We start from the raw sequence: 20,450 nt of genomic DNA, 5'->3' as shown, positions 1-20,450 counted from the left end.
CCTGTGGAAATCATGGGAACGAAGAAACACTGTTATGAAAAACACTCCAGTAAAAAGCTAGAGTACCTGGGTGAGAACCACCTGCTTTTAAAAACGAAATAGAAATATAGGGTCATTCAGTGAGTTCAACTCTGGACACATTCATGTTAAATTAGTTTTGAAAAGTGTGAAATTGTAAAATAATATGTGAAGCCAACACAGTACAAATATATGCTGATGAAATAAAACTGAATGTGATGTAACAGTCAGTCGCTATTTTCCCCCGAATGTAAATGAAAGAGTAATATCTTATCCTTGAGTGCAATGAATATTAACACTTTTACATAAAAACCTTTCAAGGAAATTAAAATGATCCTTCTTGTGAGAATCTGCAGTCAAAATATCTATAAAAGTACTGTATGTTTTTCAGCTCTGAAGCTACAGTATTTGACTAGATCTGTGGGTCTCACTTTTTTATGCTGGCCCAAATAACTTTTAGATGAAGACAGAACTACATTAATACTACAACAGAATCAGAATGTGGTTGTGAGAAAATGAAATCTAGTGGAAATATTAATTGATTCATTAATTAATTTAATGATTTATTGTAATTAATTGTAATTAATTCCATTACTGTGAACTATTCGAATGAATACATGTTGCCAAGCATTCTTAGGGTTTCATGGATGTTCAGGGCAAATTTATTTTGCTGCTTTATTAGTGAAGCGTAAAGTGCAGAAACAGTGGCTGATAGATGATTATGCCTCCTAACAGGTTAAAAGAAGAGTTTCCTGTGAATCAGTAGTTTAACTGTATTCTCGTTTGCAGCCTCGTCAGACAGATTTCTTGAGGCTAATGACTCAGATATGCATTTTCCTACAATGTACTTGCATACAGTGCATGATCTGATATTAATGTTGACTGACAGACTACTTAAACATACAATTAGCTTTAATTTAACTTGGCTGCTGTTTTTTTTATCAACAGCGTCCTTGTTGCACTTGATAATTAATGTCTTGCTTGATTAAATCCTTAATCGGCAAAAAAAAATGTTAAGCTCTTCGAGACAAATGTGTGATTATGGGCTAAATAAATAAACTTGACTGCACTTGACTTTTGGGAGCTTTATTTTTAAATATCGGCAAGTTTGATCCAGATTCAAGAATGACACGTGGCAAACTGAAGCTGAAGCTGAAAAGTCTGAATGACACCGCCTCAGTATGGATACATTCAAAACCTATTTTCTTAAAGGGGAAACAGAGGAACCGTTCCTCTTTAGAGGAAATACAAACAGAGCTCATACAGATGGTGTTGTATGTTTATACCAGGTGTAAATGAGGCATAAGACACAGTCCACAAAGGTAAGGACAGAACCCATTGACCTGTTGACAGAGCTGCTGTGACTAGCACACAACTACTTTAATCTGTAAATCCACTCCGTGAGTAGTGAGCACTGCTTGTTGCTGCTGAGCGTCCAACAAGGAAGAACTGAGGTGAGGAATACAGAGCTGTTTGTTTCAAATCAAACACATCACGTCTGTCCTATCAGAGGTTGGGAAGGTGGAGTCGAGCAGCTTGGATTTTAACTACAGGACCAATACTGGCCCCATACGGTATATTGGTCTAATCCCACTGGCCAAAGTCAATTGTTTATTTGTTCATTTAAATAAAAACACTGAAGATTTGAACATGATTACGTATGATTACTCTCAAAAAAGATGTTCACATTATTTTGAAAGAGACATATGCTCATTCACAGGTTCATAGTTTTATTTTAGGTTACTACTAGAATAGATTTATATGCTTTAGTGCTCAAAAACACATCAGTTTTCTTAGCCTTCCCTGTACTGCAGCTCTGTATTCCTCCTCTGTCTAAAACACTCATCTCCACTCTGGGCTGGTTTTAGGTTTTTAAAAGACTCTATCACCATCCTCGACAAATCAAGAAATGAGCCAAATGTTGGTACGCGCTGATCAATTCATGATGCTGGGCAGAACATAATTTTGACGATATAAAAAAGATTAAATTGATGATTAAAGCTGCACAAAATTACCTTGTGTGTGAAATCATATATCAGCTTTTACGATCGGGATAATAAAACTATTTCACAGGTGGTGTGCCACAGGAAAAAACAATATATTTATGACATCTTTATTAAGGTTACTAGAAAACTAAATGTAAGTTATTCTAAAAAAACGTAATGTGCAGAGAAACTGGAGTGGAATTACAATCAGTAAAATGTTCAAATGAGTTCATTATCACCATGAAATTAATTAAGCACCTCATCCTGAGTGTGTGTTAGATGTATAATATATATTTGTCTGTCCCGAGTGTTACCTGGCTCATATTCCACTGTCCTTGCTGCTGTCCTTGCTGCATGCTGTACATGTTCTGCCCTTGGTTGGCTGGCATCGCGCCCTGCTGCTGCATGCCCATGTAGCCGCCGTTGGGCATAGCCACGCCTGACATCATGGCCCCTCCGCCCATCATGGTGGTGGGCGGGATGGGTCCACCCATCCCTGGAGCAAAACCCTGCGGAGTGAACTGCATCTGGGGCTGGCCTATGTACATTCCTGCTGGAAAAAAGAACGACAATGGCGAAGATAAGTGCCTATCTTGTATTTTTAGTGGCGGAGTCCATCATTCCTGACAAATTTGAAGAGTCACAGGACATGCAGCAATTTAATATTCATAATTTCATCTCATTAACAAAAGCCTCTGCCTTTTTTCTTCACTTTCCAAACACACATTAAAAGCACTCAACTAGCACAACAGAAGGTGACTTTTATGGCAAGGCAGCCACAAATATTGCCACGCATTTGGCACCGAGGTTAGCCCTGATGAGTCAACTCTACTTTAAACACGGCTTCAAAATCAACTTGGACTAACATCTTGAGGCAGCTTGAAATACATGCATGAATAATTTCATAATGAGCGTAAATGCCCGGTCGGGGCGGCTGTAGCTCAGGAGGTAGAGCTGCAATGCAGGGTGCCGACCTGCTCGTCAGGAGCAATTTAAGGCTCCTGATGAGCAGGTCGGCACCCTGCATGGCAGCCTCTTTCATCAATGTGTGTGTGAATGGGTGAATGTGACAAATGTTGTAAAACGCTTTGATCGGTCAGTAGACTGGAAAAGCGATAAAGAAAATGCAAGTCCAGTCCAAAAACATCAAAACAACCACATCAGAAGTTTGTTTGACTGGGTAAAAGATCAGCACGCCCAAAAAGCAAAAATGCTTGTTTTTATTGCTGCATCTAAAGATGAATCTGAAGCTGCAGAACATCATATTTCTAAGAAAGTACATCACCCATAAATCCATTTGCACGTCAGCGCTGCATGAGACCACTGACGGGATGTGATAAGTGGCAAAATAAAACATGAATTTATCAGATTTGTACTGAGTGGAGAGCTGTAGTGACTGCATGTACAAAATGTTTGAGTCTACCATCTGATACTGAAATATGGCTTCTTTAGGCACAGTCCCTGTCACAGTGGTGAGCAATATGGCCAATATCTCCTTTCATGGGATAAATAATGTTGTATCACAGTAACAGTATGTTTCCCTATACAGTAAGTGTTCTTAAATTCAATTAAGAAATGGTTTAAACAACCACATTGTGCCGCACTTTATCACATTTGAGTATTCTTCCGTTATTTGGACCTTGAAACTGAAATACTTTCAAAATGATACCTCTACGAGAGGCTTTACGTGAGTTCTGCTGCTCAAATCACATTACCAAGGCAGCCGGATCCCCAAGATCACATGAGAAACCAGACTTGATTTGCCAGCCTGCCCTAAACATACAGAAGAGAAACTAAAGCTGTTTTCTCAGAATCAGGTACTTTCGGGACTTTGTCTTGAGTTGCCTTGTAGCACGCAACAGGAGATTGATTGTTTCAGATGTATTCTCAGCCACGAGAAATACTCTGTTTGGTGAGGGTAAGGCATAGGCGCCTGACTAAAGAATGCAGAAGTTGGAGGACTCATTAGCAATGATGGCTGTTTATGCATCGATATCAAAACCACATGTAGCTGGACGTATCCGCAACATCAACGAAAGAGCAGAAAAGCGATATACAGTCGATGAGAGTATGAAGCAACTGCACTCCCACGCCCGCTCGCTCACTGTGAATTCTCCAGACAAATGCTTGATCGGACATTAGCCAGACTTTGTACTGGGGATCTGGGAAACGGTATTGCCAAAATCTACAAAAAAAGTCTGCACATCATATTGCCCGACTCTGTCCTACCATGTCTCAAAGTTTTAACATCCCTGACTCAAAGCAAAAATGTTGGAAATATTTTGTAACTCCTGTGTAATTTGATCATTTTGGTATAAGCTGCAGTAAGAGCTACATCCCCCTTCCAGAGATCACATCTCCACCCATCCACACACACACACACACAGTCTGTGATTTGGGGCATTTAGCCTGGCACAGTTCTCTTGGCTTTGATCTCCATCAGCATTTATTTGGATTCAGAGCGGACAATAAGGTAGCAGAAAGCCCTTCATCTGGATTTCCATTCCTAATCCTCTATACATCAGTGTAATCATGCAGCAGTATAATCAATATGCACAAACTGCTGCTGTACAAATCTGCTGCCTACCCTCTACCATTCAGAAAACATGTACCGCTTATGCTTTCCCACACACTCCGAACATGTTCAGGACGACGTATGTGTGTATACTGTATTCACGAATATCCACCCCCACGCACACACATAAACAGCCCTGGCACTTCAGTCTTTCCACATAATAACTGTGAGATGAGTGTGAACCTGCAGACACTTCTCTATTTTTACTGCTGCATTGGGACTCCGGTAAATGCGGCGTGCAGCGGACCTGCCTGCTTTTCAGTACACTGACCTTTCATCTGCCTTCACTCTCCTCCATTTTTATGATGCATCTCACCTCTGATGTATGTGTGAAAGTGTGTAGGTGTGTGTCTCTGTTTGTGCACAAACACCTACGTTTGAGTGTCTCACTTATGTTATGGTACTGTATATTTTTCCCCCCGCTTATTAAACACAGCATGGGTATACTGTTTGTTCACATTCTTCACGTACAACACATCTAAGCACTGAGCAAGGCACAATCCGTTTTATATTACTTTGTATTGCATTCAAACTGCACCAACCCATAACTGTCCCAACCTGGGGATCGGCAAACCCTACAGCTGTCCCAAGGCAAGTCTGAGGGGCCACAAGATGACGCAAAAGATAGGAATACACAAACCACACTGCATATCTACTATTACATTTTTTCTGTTTTGTTGTTGAGCTTTCGCAACAGCACATTGTGTTGAGCAGGGATTCAGCCAGGTCCCCACCATGCAGTGCAAGCACAGTGCTCTAGGCTGAAAATAACTTCTCTTTAACCCTGCAGTGAATAGTTCGATAGATAGTTAATTAGACCCAGAAGACAGGATAGCCTACGTATGTTTCTGCTTTATTCCCAGTAGCCTTGGTAGGTTGCTCTCCCATTAGAACAAATAATATGATTGGTTCTTTTTTGGCATTTGATTGACTGCTATTTATGATCATTATAAAGACCTAACTAAAGTTTGAAGGAGAAATGATAAGTTATTTGGCATTCAGTAATTTATCTATTACTCATACAACAGAGTAATAATCAGGATTAATAATCTGAGAAGACCATTTTTTCTCCACCAACTCCTGAGGAAACTATTTGACTTTCAGCCGATAAATGTCGCACGATGTCTGCCTGCTAATTGCTAACTGGGTTTTTACTGCTGTTTGGTGATGGGCAGTAATAAATAGTGGATTGAGCAGAACTTTTTCGGTAAAAGTGGCGGCCTGCTGCTGGCAACGAGGTTGATGAGTGTGGTGAGACGGCACCAAAACAATTAAGTCGCCAGTCGTAAAACCAAATCAATTAAATGAATGATGCCCAAATGCACTGCAAAGCTGATAGGGACTGCAGAGGTGTGAGATGGTAATTGTTTGTGGGTTAATTTTACAGTGACACTTTCATAGCTGTTTCATTTGTTAACATTAAAATAATACTGATAATTGCAGTTTTAGATTTGGTCTGAACACATCTGAACACTGAGGGCTCATACATGAATCCCCTGTTTGCTATAGATTAGCTTTTGTATGATATCCGGCTGATTTTTTTGCGGTGAGCATCAGCACATCCTTTGAGGCCATCAAGATAAGGCCAAGTGAAGATTAACCTTATTTGTCGCCACTTGGAGTAGAAAAAGGTTTTATGCTCGATAGGTAAGATGCTACCTGGTGTGGGGGCGGAGTTTGTTGCACATTAGCTTTAAACTACAGTACCATAGCTTTGGTTGAGCAGCTGAGATTTACAAAAGGCCATTTTTGAACACTATGAGCCTATGCATGCTTTGTTTATTTTCTATAGCTGAACAGAATATATCTTAACCACGCTAAAGGAGTATGTGCTTAAAAGTTTAGATAAACTGCTGCATTTAAGCTTGTCTGGTTCTCTACATAAATTATGTAGGAGGTGTACAGGACGATTGAGCTCAACTGATTCAATATGGATGACAGAGGGTTAATAAAGATACTGCGTGTGTGTGTATGAGTGTGTTACCTTGTCCTGGAGCAGGCTGTTGCTGGCTCTGCGGCTGACTGCCCACTGAGCTGCTGGCGTACAGAGACAGGATGGAGTCTTTAGATAAAAGCTTCTTCTGCTCTGCCTTTGTGGTCGTAGTGGTGGAGGTAGAGGAGGAGGCAGAGGAGGAGGTGGAGGGGTCCGCCTGCTGAGGTGCTGTACTGGAACCAGACTGTCAGGGACACGGGGGGGAGGGGGGATGAAGAGAAATGTCATGAAATATGTAAAGCTTCACCCAAACACACTTCTATCTGATGGTGTATAAAGCACCTGTTCTTGGTCACCTTACAGCACAGTGCATGCAGAGCTGCATATGCCAGATATGGGGCTGGCTTGAATTTTTTGAGCTCGAGCTGATAAGATGCATCATTTTTTTTTTCAATCTTTTTACAATTGTTTTTCATCATCTTGAAAAATCTAATTAAATCCTAAAGGATGGCTGGAGTCTTCATTAACCTTATCAGCAAAGAGGACCAGGCCATTTGAAAAAGGCTTATATTAAAAACATATTGAAGATATTTTATCATATGTTAGCTAGGCTCTTGTTTTCCTAACCAGTTCCATTTTAATGTGTTGTTGTAAAAAGTTCACCCACTCCTTAATTTCCTTCTCGTGATTAAGTCAACACAATATACATGCACCCTGTCTAACCGTACAAAGTCAGAGTCATGTTATACTCACTACTGTGCACTAATTAACCTTAACTTTACGGTTCAATCAATTGCTGTAAAGCTACTGTGAATGAAATTAAAGACTTCCTGAAAGAACAGCAAGGTCAAGCAATTAATAATCCATTAGTATGAAAAAGGGTAAAAGCAGAAGCAATAATAGTGAGTGAGAATTTCTGACCATTTTAAAAAAAGGCAGTTTTGTTTTTCTACAAAGTTTTTTTATCTCATTAATGATGGGATTGCAAATATGAACTGTTTATGCAACTGTACAAGAACTTTAACAATTAAAAGTGGATTAGAAATCTCATCAGACAGCTATTGGGACTCATTTTAACACTTAAAGGAGCAATATGCAAGACTTGATATATAAGCTACATAAGACTTAAAAATGTTAAACTAAAGGTGAATAAGAAGCAGTTTTGACACACATATCTACTGAAGTTCGCTTGCTAAACAGGCAGCCCTGGCCAGCCCTGGTCCAAAGCTCCTGTGGTAGAAGTGTAAACACAGAGGCTCGATTGGTCCATGAGCTCCCTTTCCAAACAGCTAGCTGCATGTCTAACTGAGGTAACTAGCTAACTATGTTTCTCTGGTCACGTGCTGCCCTCCAGTTGTTTGACATGTTCTATACAATTTGACAGGTGGCCAATTTTTACATATTGTACCTTTAATTCTTGGATGTGTTTCTCTTAGACTGGTCATTTCATGACTTTCATGAAGTCTAATTAACGAATTGCCCGTTATTATCTATATAGGCAACAAAGAACAGAATACAAACAGGAAGTATATTCAAACATACATACTGTATGTATCGGGATGAGAAAACGATGAGATAAGGCAGCCAAACAGGAGAGAGAGGAACGGAAAAGACATGATAAAAAAAGGGGGGGAAGGGAAGGAACTGAATAAAGGACAGGAAAGGAGAGAAAAGCATGGAGGAGACAACAGAGGAGAGGTATTGTCACCGTAAGTGAGACAGATGACATTAATTAGGCCGCTGCATAGAGAGGTAGACATGAACTGCTGCAGACAGGACACACACACACACACACACTCACACACGCACGCATGCACACACACACACAGTCTCGTTCATATGCATTTTTCCCTTTTTTTTTTTTTTACAAAAACCTTTCAGGCGCACACCCATTATGTCTAATGGATGTAGCTGACAAAAAAGTAACACCTGCTTAAGAGCTCTGTACAGGTGTGTGTGTGTGTGTGTGTGTGTGTGTGTGTGTGTGTATGCATGTGTGCGTGAGAGAGAGAGAGCGAGAGAATGGAGAGAGAAAGGGGGAGGCGATAGTCGGCTAGACTTCACGAATAAGATAAGGAGAGACTGTTTGATAAACAGTGGCTCCTGCAACACACACACACACACACACACACACACACACACACACACACACACACACACTGACAGACACACACACACACACACACACAAACAAACAGGTGAATAAGGGACAATCACACAAACATCACACATTCTATTAGTCACACAGAAACAAAAAACGCACGCACAAACTCACACACACACACAAACCCAAACAAACAAAGAAGTTTGTGAGTGTGTTGTGCTCAACTGCTTAGCAGGCAGCTCTGCTCCCCTCTGCTGACTTCCTTTGACAAGAGGACAGGAAGGAGGAGAGCAGGGAGGCAAAGGAAGAGAGGAAGGGATAACAGAAGGACAGAGGGGAAAGAGAGGAGGGAAGAATGTAGGAGGAGAGTGGAAGCAAGTCAAAGAAGGGAAAGAAAAGGGATGAAGAAGGTAAAAGGACAGGGGTAGGAGGGGAATTGACAGGATGCAAGAAAACAGAGGAGAGCGAGGTAGGGAGGACAAAACAAAGAAAACAGCGATACAGAGAAGGAGCCAGAGAGAGAGAGAGAGAGAGAGAGAAGGAAAGAGAGAGGACAAGTTGAGAGGGGCAGATGAAGGAATAAGCAGAGCTGTGGTGAAAAAAATGGATAGCTAATCATGCCAACACAACACAAGCACGCACGCACGCTCTCAGGGTCCACTTTCTTTCAAGTGAAGCTGCTTGAAGTGAGCCGGGTGTTGACAGAGGCAGGATGGAGCTTCCTTCCTATTAATAGCTGCAGCACATTAGCGTGATACTTCCTCCCGGAGTGAATAGAAGGTGAGAGAAGGTGGAAAACTGTCCTCACCTGATCTGTCTGATGTCAGCCAGCTATATAACATGACTCAATCAAGGAGCTAAGCCTATTTGCTGCTAAGCTTGTTCACAAAGTTGAAAAATACATTTAACAGACTTCAAATCCCCCCCCAAACTGCAGTAATCGTCAGCCATTCAGCTCCCTTCATGGAGTCACATTTGTAGAATGGACAGCCATGAGTCAGACCGGCTCTGAGCCTGTGTGGTAAGACCGTCATCCAGAGTTGTTCAGGAAGGTCGCGGCAACATGTGGAATGTTAACCAATGACAAGTGCTCAGAGGTGGCGGGAACTGTAATTAACATTGCATTAAGTAGGGAAGGCTACCAAAACTCGATATAAAAGGGGCCCTGGGGCTAAATTATTAATAGACTGTATTGATAATTTCCGACATTAATGGTTCTTTTATATGTACTTTCGGATGCTCTGGTGTAATTTATTATCACATTGTTGTGGCCTCTCCTCTGCTGAGCGCCTCCACATGCACACAAGGGGAGTGAAGTCAGCCGAGCAGAGAGGCGCCAGTGGAGACAGTGAAGTGAACCGGGTGAGGATAACTTCAAGCGTACTCGAGCTGACAGCAACAACGCTCATTACTGCGAGTGCAGTAAAACCCTTGCAAGTAAAAATGCAAATAGATTATCGATACACCTGTTCAACAATCATAAACATGTTAACACGTAGAGGGCAATACTTTAACCCGCTCTGTCTGCATACCCTCATCCACAGCCACTGTTGTGAGCAAGCACAGTGTGCTAGCTCGGCTAAAGCAAAGTGTTGGACAAAAAAACAGAACATTGTAGAAAATTTGGCTTATTCTTGCGAGCTCAGCTGCTGGCTGAGATAAACCAGCCCCTCCTCCCTCTACCAGCAATTCATGCAGGCAGTGAATCACCTCAGCAGAGGGGAAGAGGACTCATGCTGACTGACGACCATGTTCTTAGTTCTTTACAAACTTCAGTCAGTATTCTGATTACAGGATAATTTATTCTTTTGACAGTTCTTGTCGGTTAACCACTGAGATATTATTGAGTTTATAGTGATTTTGCAGTTGTAAACATTATTGTTGCTGCTCTAGAAACCATATTGTCATATTTAAAACACTAAAGTCTATTCCTGGTTTGTATTTATTCTGTCAAAGGCAATAATGTCATAATGGAAAAGAAATTATAAGAGTACCTATCACTCGCAATACGAGATAGGAACATGCTCTATACTGTGTTATGTAGATTTATGGCTTTATGGTCACTGATAGTGCAAGAGGCCAAATTAAGGCAATTATTTTGCATATCCCATAGTTGTGTTGGCACAATCCTGAATTTTAAACTTCGATACAATACCTTGAAAAATATTGACGTTTCGACACCATCAGGAGAAATTGACATTGAGGGCATAAAATTTGAGATGTTTTATTAAAAGATAAATATAGTTGGGCTTGTTTACTGTGTGTTAGGATCGGCAGCGTCTCAATTGGTTTACATCTGGAGAAGAGGGGAGATGTGGGCACTACAGCAGTGCAGGTGTCACAAAACACATCTGGTATTTCTGACAACATTAATTCACAGCGAAAATGTTCCACTAAACCAAAAATGTGTCTCAGCACTTACTGTAAATTTAAAATAATAATAATAATAATAATAATAATGATTGAGTGAAAGTGAAATTGAGCAGACTGTTTTCCCAGCAGACATTTGGACATGTGAAACTCTGAATGTAATCAGCAACACCAAGTTGTTATACTGCACCGTATTAATTGCTGTAATGAAGCCTTTGTTCATGTCACTAGTCCTACCTGCTCTTTTCATGCTGTGACAAAATTCAAAATATCTGTTGCGAAAAGGTCTTTGAATCTGACTCATTCTGGGAGAACAGGAACAGCAGTCCTGTGACACTAACAAGGTGCAATTAGCTTTAGATGGGGTGATACAAAAACGTTCGGGAATCACTTTACATATACAGCATATATATTATATATATATATATATATATAATATATTATATATATATATACAGCATATATATATATATATACAGCATATATATATATATATATATATATACAGCATATATATATATATATATACAGCATATATATATATATATATACAGCATATATATATACAGCATATATATATATATATATATACAGCATATATATATATATATACAGCATATATATATATATATACAGCATATATATATATATACAGCATATATATATATATATATATATATATATATATATATATATATATATATATATATATATATATATATATATATTCACTGGTCTTTACCTCGCACTGGGGCACGAGTCGAGGACTCGAGGCAGGAATGCGGTTGCTTACGACTAAACATTTTCTATTGGCCTTTCACTGATTCCACCGTCTGTGACTGCCAGACACTCCAGGAGCATTAGCTCCAATTGCACTGAAAGGAACACAGAAGCGATCCAGCAGATTTCTTAGCCAAACTGGTGGCACGCAAAGTAAAAAATGCAGCGATGGATCGGTTTAGCTTCACTTCTTACGGATGAGAAATTTGAGTAGAGTATGTCACATATGTGCATCTATCTTTTTTTTTGTCTTACTCAGTCTCATAGAGGAGGGCAACACATACCGTCTGCATAGTGTGTGATGTGCTATGTGGCTCCTTGCAGCGCATTGTGTTATAGAAAGTCTCTTCAACAAGGCTCCATTCTTCTCAGCCAATGTTGGTGTTGATGGGTGCAGCCAGAGCTCTGAATTACCACTCTGACAGCCTTTTCCTCACTGTCGCTATTCATAGACCTCTACAGCCAAACACACACACACGCACGCACATGCACACACACACACACACACACACACACACACACACACACACACACACACACACACACACACACACACACACAATAGACTAGATCTGCCTCCCTACAGTTTTCCATCACTGCTTGAAACACTCATACACTCCCCTCTGATAGACCATCTGTGGCTTTAAAAACCACACCAGGCTCGTCGGTGTGTGTTGTTTGTGTGTGTGTGTGTTGAAGGATTCGCGCTAATTTACTGAAAACAAAAGCAAAGCTCGACTTGGAAATCTGAATTCAAGAGGGAGAGCGGATCCAGTAAGGAAACATGACAGAAAGAAGGAATGAGAGAAAGATTGAGGCACATAACAATGACGAAGAAATCAGCTGCTGGTGAATTCATTACCTCATCGTCTCTTTACCTGCCTCGACTTTTTCTTCTCAACTCGTCCGTCTGTTTCTACCCACGCCTTCTTCAATCGTACATCACTCTCCCCCCGTCGCTTCATTTCTCCTCCCATCCTCCTTCCTTCATACTCTCTCTCTCACTCCTCGTTCAATTGTTTATTGTTTCTTGTTCCATTCTCTCTTTTGTGCTACTTAGTCCTTAAACACAGCACACAAAGCACTTGCACAGAAGCTTCTAATTTATGTTCATTTTGGTAGTGTTGGTCTCTGATGTATTTTGATATGCACCATGTACATTTCTCAAAAACACAAGCACACTGTCGTGGCACAAAATTTGGTTGGACTAAAAACCATGCCAGTTCGAAATCTTGTTCCTAATTAAAACTGAACATTTAGTACAGCTTCGATGCATGTGGAGTACTCCTGCCCACAACTTTTAAAACTTTTAAATAACAATAGAATAAATAACTACATTTAGTGTGAAATTAGTCACTTGTAGCAATGAACCTATGAAGAATTATCACCAAACTGCAGCTGCTCTCAGCTCAACTGAATATTTCAGCAACCTCAATTTTATCGGCCCAACGCTTGCCAAAAGTTGGTGCTAAATGGAGCTAAAAAGAGATGGTGACTGGACAAGATGCCACAAAAAGTGACTCCAACTTAATATTGAATTTACAGCTGGTGGTGCCGCCCCAAACTGGCCCAAATAATCAGTGCAGTGAAAACAGTTTGAATCGTCTTTGCTGCCAATCTTATGCAAGTTACCAACTTAATAATACATTTTGTTTGTTTATTTGTTGATGCTTTCTGATTAGACGTGCTTTGTCCCAAGTCATCTGCATATCAGAAGCTTTGTATGTTGGCTGCAGCTGGTGTTTGGGTGATGAAGGCTCCCGATTTTGAAAAGCAGTCCACTCCTACACCACTGGTAAAGTCATTATGGACACAATTATCAAAATCAACACGGCAAAACCAGAGATATCACCTCTCTTATTCTACGTATTCTCCTTCCTTTTCAAAAATGTCTGCCTACATTACCATCAATGCAACTTAGCCACTGAGTGACATCACTGCAGGCGACCAGCTCAGATTACATGCAGCTTCCTCTGGAGCCACAAAAGGCTTTGTACTACTATTTCACATTGGCAATAGTCGGCACTGATTCCACGTTAACTGATGGTCAAGTTCAAATGCAAGTTTGATGAACACAACAAAAACTCTTGTGTTACAGTAATCAGATACTGTGTTCTTTAATAAGAGCCTAATTACTCTTTTTTTCTCATAATTAATCTTAGTTTTCTTTTCATCAACACAATCTTCCTTGTGGCGCGTGTAAATCCCATTTGCACTATGTTTACGCCTCCTTTTCCGCAGCAGTGAATCTTCCACACAAATATGACAGTGTGAAACAGTGTGACCTCAGTAAATCCAGTGAAATACATAATCAGTCTCCTATTATTTGCATAATCCTCCCTTAAAAGCCTATGCAGTGAAGGGAGAGACACACCTTGCAGACACAAATGACGCACAAACTGCCACTTTAGCCTGCAGCGTCAGTTTGATACACGTGTGTTCGGGGCATGGACAGAATTTGTCTCATCATATTAGACTCGGAAGCCTCTGTTATTGATTACTTGCAGTGTGGGTGACCTACGTTAACCTACCAGCTTTAGAAAAAGAACAGAAATAAGGTTGGTGCTTCCCTTGTTCCCGCCCTGATCCTCCACATTTACTTTATCTGTTCATTCTTCCCCTAACCTGCTCTCAGCCCACTCATCCCTCTTTTCCTAACTTGTTCTTCTGCACTTTGTTTCATCCATGACACTTTCTCCTTCCTTCCATTCGTCTCTCGCTTTTTTCAGTGCCTCTTCTTACATTCTTTTGAGTTTTCTTGGTTAAATTGATCAAAAACTAAATTTTCCTCCTTCAGGGTTAGATGGATGAGAGAATGAGAGATGGAGGACAACGTATAGATAGAGTGTGTGTGTTTGTATGTAAACAAGAGGGAGAGAGAGAGAGAGGAAGAAGCTGGGGATAACACAAATCCTCCCCCTCCTACAAGGCTGTAATCGTATTTTTGTAATTGACGTATTCGCAGATAGGCGAGCGCTCCCCGATGCCGGTTAATAGCTGCACGAATCAGCAGGCTGCCAGCTTCCTCTTTCTTCACGCACCCAGCTAATCACAGCTGTAAAGCAATATCCGCCTGCTGAATCCCAAATTCAGCCCCCTGTGTGTGTGTGTGTGTGTGTGTGTGTGTGTTTGTGCAAGGTGAGCTGGATGTGTGCTGACTGTCAAAACTGCGCCCTTGTGTGTACTGCTTGTATGTATAGGGGAGGAAATAAGTTATCTGAAAATGGAAAGGTTGGTGCTGCCAAAGTGAGTTTACGAGTTTCCTTGTGGGAGCGTGAAGCTGCACAACAAAGGGTTCAGGAGACGCACTCATTATACATCTGAGAGACCAATGGGTGTCTTCCTCTAGGAAGCAGAAATGATCACACGCCGTTTGGTTTGTAAGACTTGTTGATTGCAGACAAACAAACACAAGTTAACCTTCACACCAAAGGCAGGAGCAGTTGTCATCCACATAACTGTCTTCACTTTGAGTGCTGTGGGAGATGTCAGTGAAAGTCTGTACATCCCACCAGACATGGCCGAGGCGAAGACGAGCAAGATCTCTCCTGGCGAGTTCGAAGGCAACATGTCAGAAACGTGTTTCGACCTTGGTGTGTATTAACGCAGGGAGAATAAGACAGTCACGGCTGTGAGAGCTGCAGTGAACTCCATTTCTCTGAATAGAGAGGACCGTGGGGGAAACAATATGTCCTGTTTGACATTCAAATAACAGAGTCTACAAGACAGACAGGGCTGCCACAGGCGGAGAGCCATGTGAGAGCAGTCTGTCTGCTATCAAACAGCCGCTGTGGAGCAATCACTTGCTGTCCATGAAGTGCTATGTAACAGTCCATGGCCATAACAGATAGCCTGGCACTGCTGCAGCGGACGAGTCACTCTTTATCTAACGACTGATAACAGTACAAATGCCTGTCCATGGATCAGATAAGTTATGATTTCATCTAACAAACAGTGGTGGAAAGCAACCAAGTACAGTTACTTAAAGTCTGCCAAAAAGATTTTCAGTTAGCTTTGTACCTCTACAATGATGGTAGGATATGCAAATTAACATCTCTCCGTTTTTCTTCCCAGAGGCCAGCTAAAAGTTCGGGCTGTTGAATCGACTACAGACTGGTTGGCATCCACAGACACAAAAGGTTGAGTCAGACCCTGAGACAGAGAGCCATTGTCCCTCTGCCTGTCCCTTTGATTGAGTTGATCCACCACTAGACACAGGCAGTTTTTACGCTGATAACATTCTATGGCTTCATTCTATGGGACAGTTTGAGAGATGACAGGAAACAGGATGAAAGAGAGAGAGGGGGGATGGTGTGCAGCAAAGGGCCACAGGTCAAACTCGAAACCCTGGGCCTCTGCAGCGAGGACACAGCCCCTATACATGGGACACATGCTCTACAGATTGAGCTACTGTGGCGCCGTGAATTTGTGGTAAATCTTCACACACTGGTGCTTTTCACCGTCTCTCTCAGTACATTTACATGCATAGCTTAGTCAGATTACAGCCATAGTTCGACTATGCTACTCAATCAGACAACTGCAATTATCCGAGTATACATGCCGGTGAGAAAATCGGATTATTGGGCCGGAGCATGTCATACCCTGGTACGCTAGGTGGCGCTATACCCATTTCAACTAGTGGTAACAGAAACACCTCCGGCTGACCTCTTACATCTGTGTACATTCCGTATATGGTGTACGTGATAATTACACAAACTAGATGCACAATGCCGCTCTTTCTTGCGGTGATTTCGGAGGAAAGACGCCGCCACCGCCGTCCGTCTACTTCCGGCTCACGACCCCGGGGAAAAATCTCGCGCCTGCGCAGAACACAAAATCCAATCCGATCCGCTGGAACGTATACATGCAGGAGTAATGCGACTATCAATCGAATAATCTGGGTGCTTTAATTCGACTATGAGAAATCCAATCCGGTCCAATTTTAGTCAGACTAAGGTGTATACATGCATCTTAATGATCCCATCATAGTCAGACTAACACAGTAATTCGGTTTTCTTGAGTGTCATGTAAACGCTACGTCTGTCTCTCTCTTTGAAGGAGTGAGGAGAGTCTCACCAAACTCCCATCAAACTGTCTAAACTGGCAGAGTTGATAGACTACATACCAAGTTTCAGTTCCCACACTGCCTATTTCTGCTTAAAATGATTTCAGAAACACATGTTTGTGTACTGTACTCACAGTACATCACCTATAAGCAGGAGGGTTGTGGCGATGCGGCGGATTGCATTCTGGTTGTCGTAGGTTTTCTGCCTTTTGAGCAGCAAGGAATACCACAGGCCGTTTTCTCTGTTTTCTCTGGTCATATACCACCAATTTTGAAAATATTTTATATATTATTTTTATATTTCTTTCTATAGTATAGACAGGCCAATTCTTTTCTAAGGGCAATCTTTCAAGTGGTGAAATACTTCTGTAAATATAATTCTTAGGTTCTTGTACTACTCAGTATTTCTCATACTCCATTACAATTCAGAGGGAAATCTTGAGCTTTTTATCCCAATACATCTATTCAACAGCTATTGTTATTGCTTCCTTGTCAGTTTCAGATTATTTCATTGGGAGTACCAATCATTACCAGCAAAATTGACTTATTATTCAGAAAAATTAATGCATCGATGTGTACTGAGCACAAGTAATGTCTTTATATACTGTATGTATGGTTAAGTGGACTTTCAGCCTTGGAGTCCGACCCCCTCTTAGGAACCACATGATAAATCTTGAGGTCAGGAGTTAAAAAAGAGATGACAAGGACTTTTGTTTTCATACTTCATGCATGTCCATTTTGCTGATGATACTTATGTCCTTGCACTAAAGTGAGATAAAGGCTCATGACATCACTTTTATTTTTTTAATACTGTACTAACACAGCTGCCGCCAGATGTGGGCAATAGTGTAGATATTTTTATGGCCTGCTGCACAGCCATCTACAGTCTGAAAACCATGTGCATCGTTCAGCCTCTGAAATGATGGTTAAAAGAACAGCATGCACTACACAGCTCATGGTAGGTGTGAAATTCCAGTCTTGTCTCTTTGTCCACTCCAGTTTTTCATCACATCATTTGTATCTGTGATCTATAGTTCTAAACCTATATAACCTACATTGCAAAGTCAAACTTCACACACAAATTACATAGTTTTCATGTTCTCATTCTCGATTGTATGCTAGTACATTCCTGCAAAATTTACTTTAAAAAGCCTATTCATTTTAGAATTTAATTCCCTTTTTTCCCTCTTGGTATTGAACGCCAGCATGGCCTTGGCTGCATTTTAATTTTTGCACTTTCAATCATAAATCTGAGTTCATAAATACCACTTAGAAATGTTTGTACAGTGAGTCTGATTCATGCATGTATTTGAACATACCTAACACTGATTAAAGAGGCTCCAGGTAAGAAAAGATATATGAGTGGAGGGACGTTACAGGAAGGAGGCAAGGAGCGTTAAAGAGAGGAGCAAAAGGACATATGAAGGACGAGGAGGAGCAGTGCTGTATGTGCAGATTCAAGGAAAATATATTCATGTAAGAGAATGAATGGTGACAGTGGTCGGGGGGGGAATGAAAGGACAGGGGAAAGGGAAGATGTATAGGGGGAATAATGGAGCATAAAAAACTGTGAAAAACAGAGCTGGTCTCAGGTCTAGGCCCAAGAGAGGGTACAACATCACAATGAGGGAAGAAAAACTACCTAATATTAACGATATGACCTCATGCATCAAGTCTAGAATGATGCAACACTCTATCCTAACAGACTAATCAGTCTGAAGATATTTCAGTGTTGTAGATGGTATTGCTTTTTACAACTTTAAACAGTTTTAAGACAATGCAGACATATGAACATATGATAAAAATTTGAGCTTATTGATGATGTCCAATAATGGATGCAGCCAATCGTCGTCTTTGGGATGATGACGAGGGGAGTGTGTAGGTTGATGTCTTTAAATTGGACAAATGGGACTGCAGTCAGCTGCCAGTCTTTTCCAATCTATCATTGGACACATTCAGTGTAGACTGATAGAGATGAGGGGGGATGATGTGCAGCAAAGGGCCACAGGTTGAACTCGAACCCTGGGCCGTTGCAGCGTCATCCTCTATACATGGGATACACGGTCGACCGACTGAGTGACTGTGGCACCCTGAATTTGCGCTACATTTTTACACAGTGGTGTTTTTCATATTTAGCAACAGCTGCCATTTTTTTTTCCATTTGTTGGTGCTAGACTATACCAGCTCTAGCTAATAAACATTGACTCCCTCAGTTGGTTGTCTCCAGCTGCCTCTTCTGATAACAAGAACCATGCAAAAGGATCTCAATTTTGCACTTGATGGCAAATAAATGAGATAATGAGAACGAAATGTTTGTTTTGTGCTTTATGTATCATTGTCCTTTCTTGTGCCTTGTCAGGTGTATAGCATTGCTGTTGCTGTTCTAATGTATCTATGTGTCTATGGAAGCTGTCATTACACCTGCCCAGGGAGTGCAGTTGAAAATCAGACCAGATGGCTAAACTGACACATTTATAGAAATGTTATTCATGTGCAATCTCCCTGTCACTCTAAACTGTGTGAATGAAAATAAATCAAATTAATGATCTTAAAAATGTTAAAGCCTTAATGTCCTAAAAAGTCCTCATCCAAAGGTTAAAGGGTTAAATAACAACTACAATAAAAGAACAGCTTTGGTTTGTATTGTATGGTTAAGCGCATAAGCCTCAGTATTGCACTATATACATGAAATTATGGGGGGAAAATGTATTTCTACAACACTGTTCAAATGTTTTCCATGGAAGTAGGCTCAATGAGTTACTTGGACATCCGAGGCAAAGGTTAATTCAGTGGCTTTCAAATGTTTTGGGGCAGAGCCCGCCAGCCAGTATATACAGATCCCTTACCACCGCACATGAGATAAATGTAGGCCAATTATCTTCCCTGAATATTACTGATGATTACCATTCTGTGTTAGAATGTCATTGAACCCCAGACAAACAGCTTTAATTGAACAGTTGGTTATCATAGAAGGAGGCGTAAGAGCAGCATACCAAGGAAAAAGTCTGAGGCTACTAGGAGTAAAAAGCAAAAGAATATGTAGCCTACCCAATTTCACAGGCCAATTTGTCTTAACTATCAAAGGAAATGAGCTAAATTGCTAATTATTGTGAGCCCTGCACTATGTGGTTCTCTGTCAGTTTGTTCACTACCGGTTGTATCAAAGTAGTTTCAGTTGTGATGAGTTGGACTGCATGTGGAGGACCTGGCTGTATCCTTGCATAATGAGATACATTCATGGAGAAGCACAGAGCCTGGTCCTCTTCCAGAGAGCAGGGTAAGGCTGGGCCATACTTGACCCACATGGTGCCCCAGCCAGAGGTGGGGAAAGAAACAAAAAATTCACGGCTAGACAAAACAGTTTTAGAAAGTTGTGGTGAGAATTTGCAGCAGTGGTAACTCCAATGTTTGACATGGGAGGAAATTCAAAGCTTCAGAGCCCTCTTTTGCCCCGATATTATCCTTAAGCAATAATATGGTCAATATCAACTATCTCGACTGCACAGCATATAACACCCACTCTACGGCTGTGTCGTCAAAGGTTTACATGCACTTGTAAAGAACATGTTTATCAAGGCAGTCAATTTCTACAACTTAAATTTTTCTGTGAGACTGTATAT

At 41.0% G+C, this 20,450-nt stretch overlaps 1 protein-coding gene across 3 annotated transcripts in view; it reads right to left on the bottom strand.

Annotated features, from left to right (window-relative positions):
- The window catches only part of LOC115597189 (stromal membrane-associated protein 1-like), a 40,441-nt gene that overhangs the window by 4,286 nt on the left and 15,705 nt on the right, over positions 1-20,450 (bottom strand). Inside the window, exons 1-3 of one of the 3 annotated variants that reach the window (XM_030442942.1) lie at positions 12,644-12,950; positions 6,563-6,755; positions 2,318-2,556 (exon numbers count right to left, since the gene is read on the bottom strand). In XM_030442942.1, coding sequence (XP_030298802.1) covers positions 2,318-2,556; positions 6,563-6,755; positions 12,644-12,742 — 531 coding nt within the window. In that variant the 5' untranslated portion in view covers positions 12,743-12,950. Of the gene's footprint in view, positions 1-2,317; positions 2,557-6,562; positions 6,756-12,643; positions 12,951-20,450 lie in introns of those variants that run through there. The other 2 variants (XM_030442940.1, XM_030442941.1) reach the window with 2 other exon arrangements.

Source organism: Sparus aurata, chromosome 15, assembly GCF_900880675.1.
Source record: "Sparus aurata chromosome 15, fSpaAur1.1, whole genome shotgun sequence".
NCBI lineage: Eukaryota > Metazoa > Chordata > Actinopteri > Spariformes > Sparidae > Sparus > Sparus aurata.
Note: the sequence above shows the minus strand (reverse complement) of the source record. Positions and strands in the feature narration are given on the sequence as shown.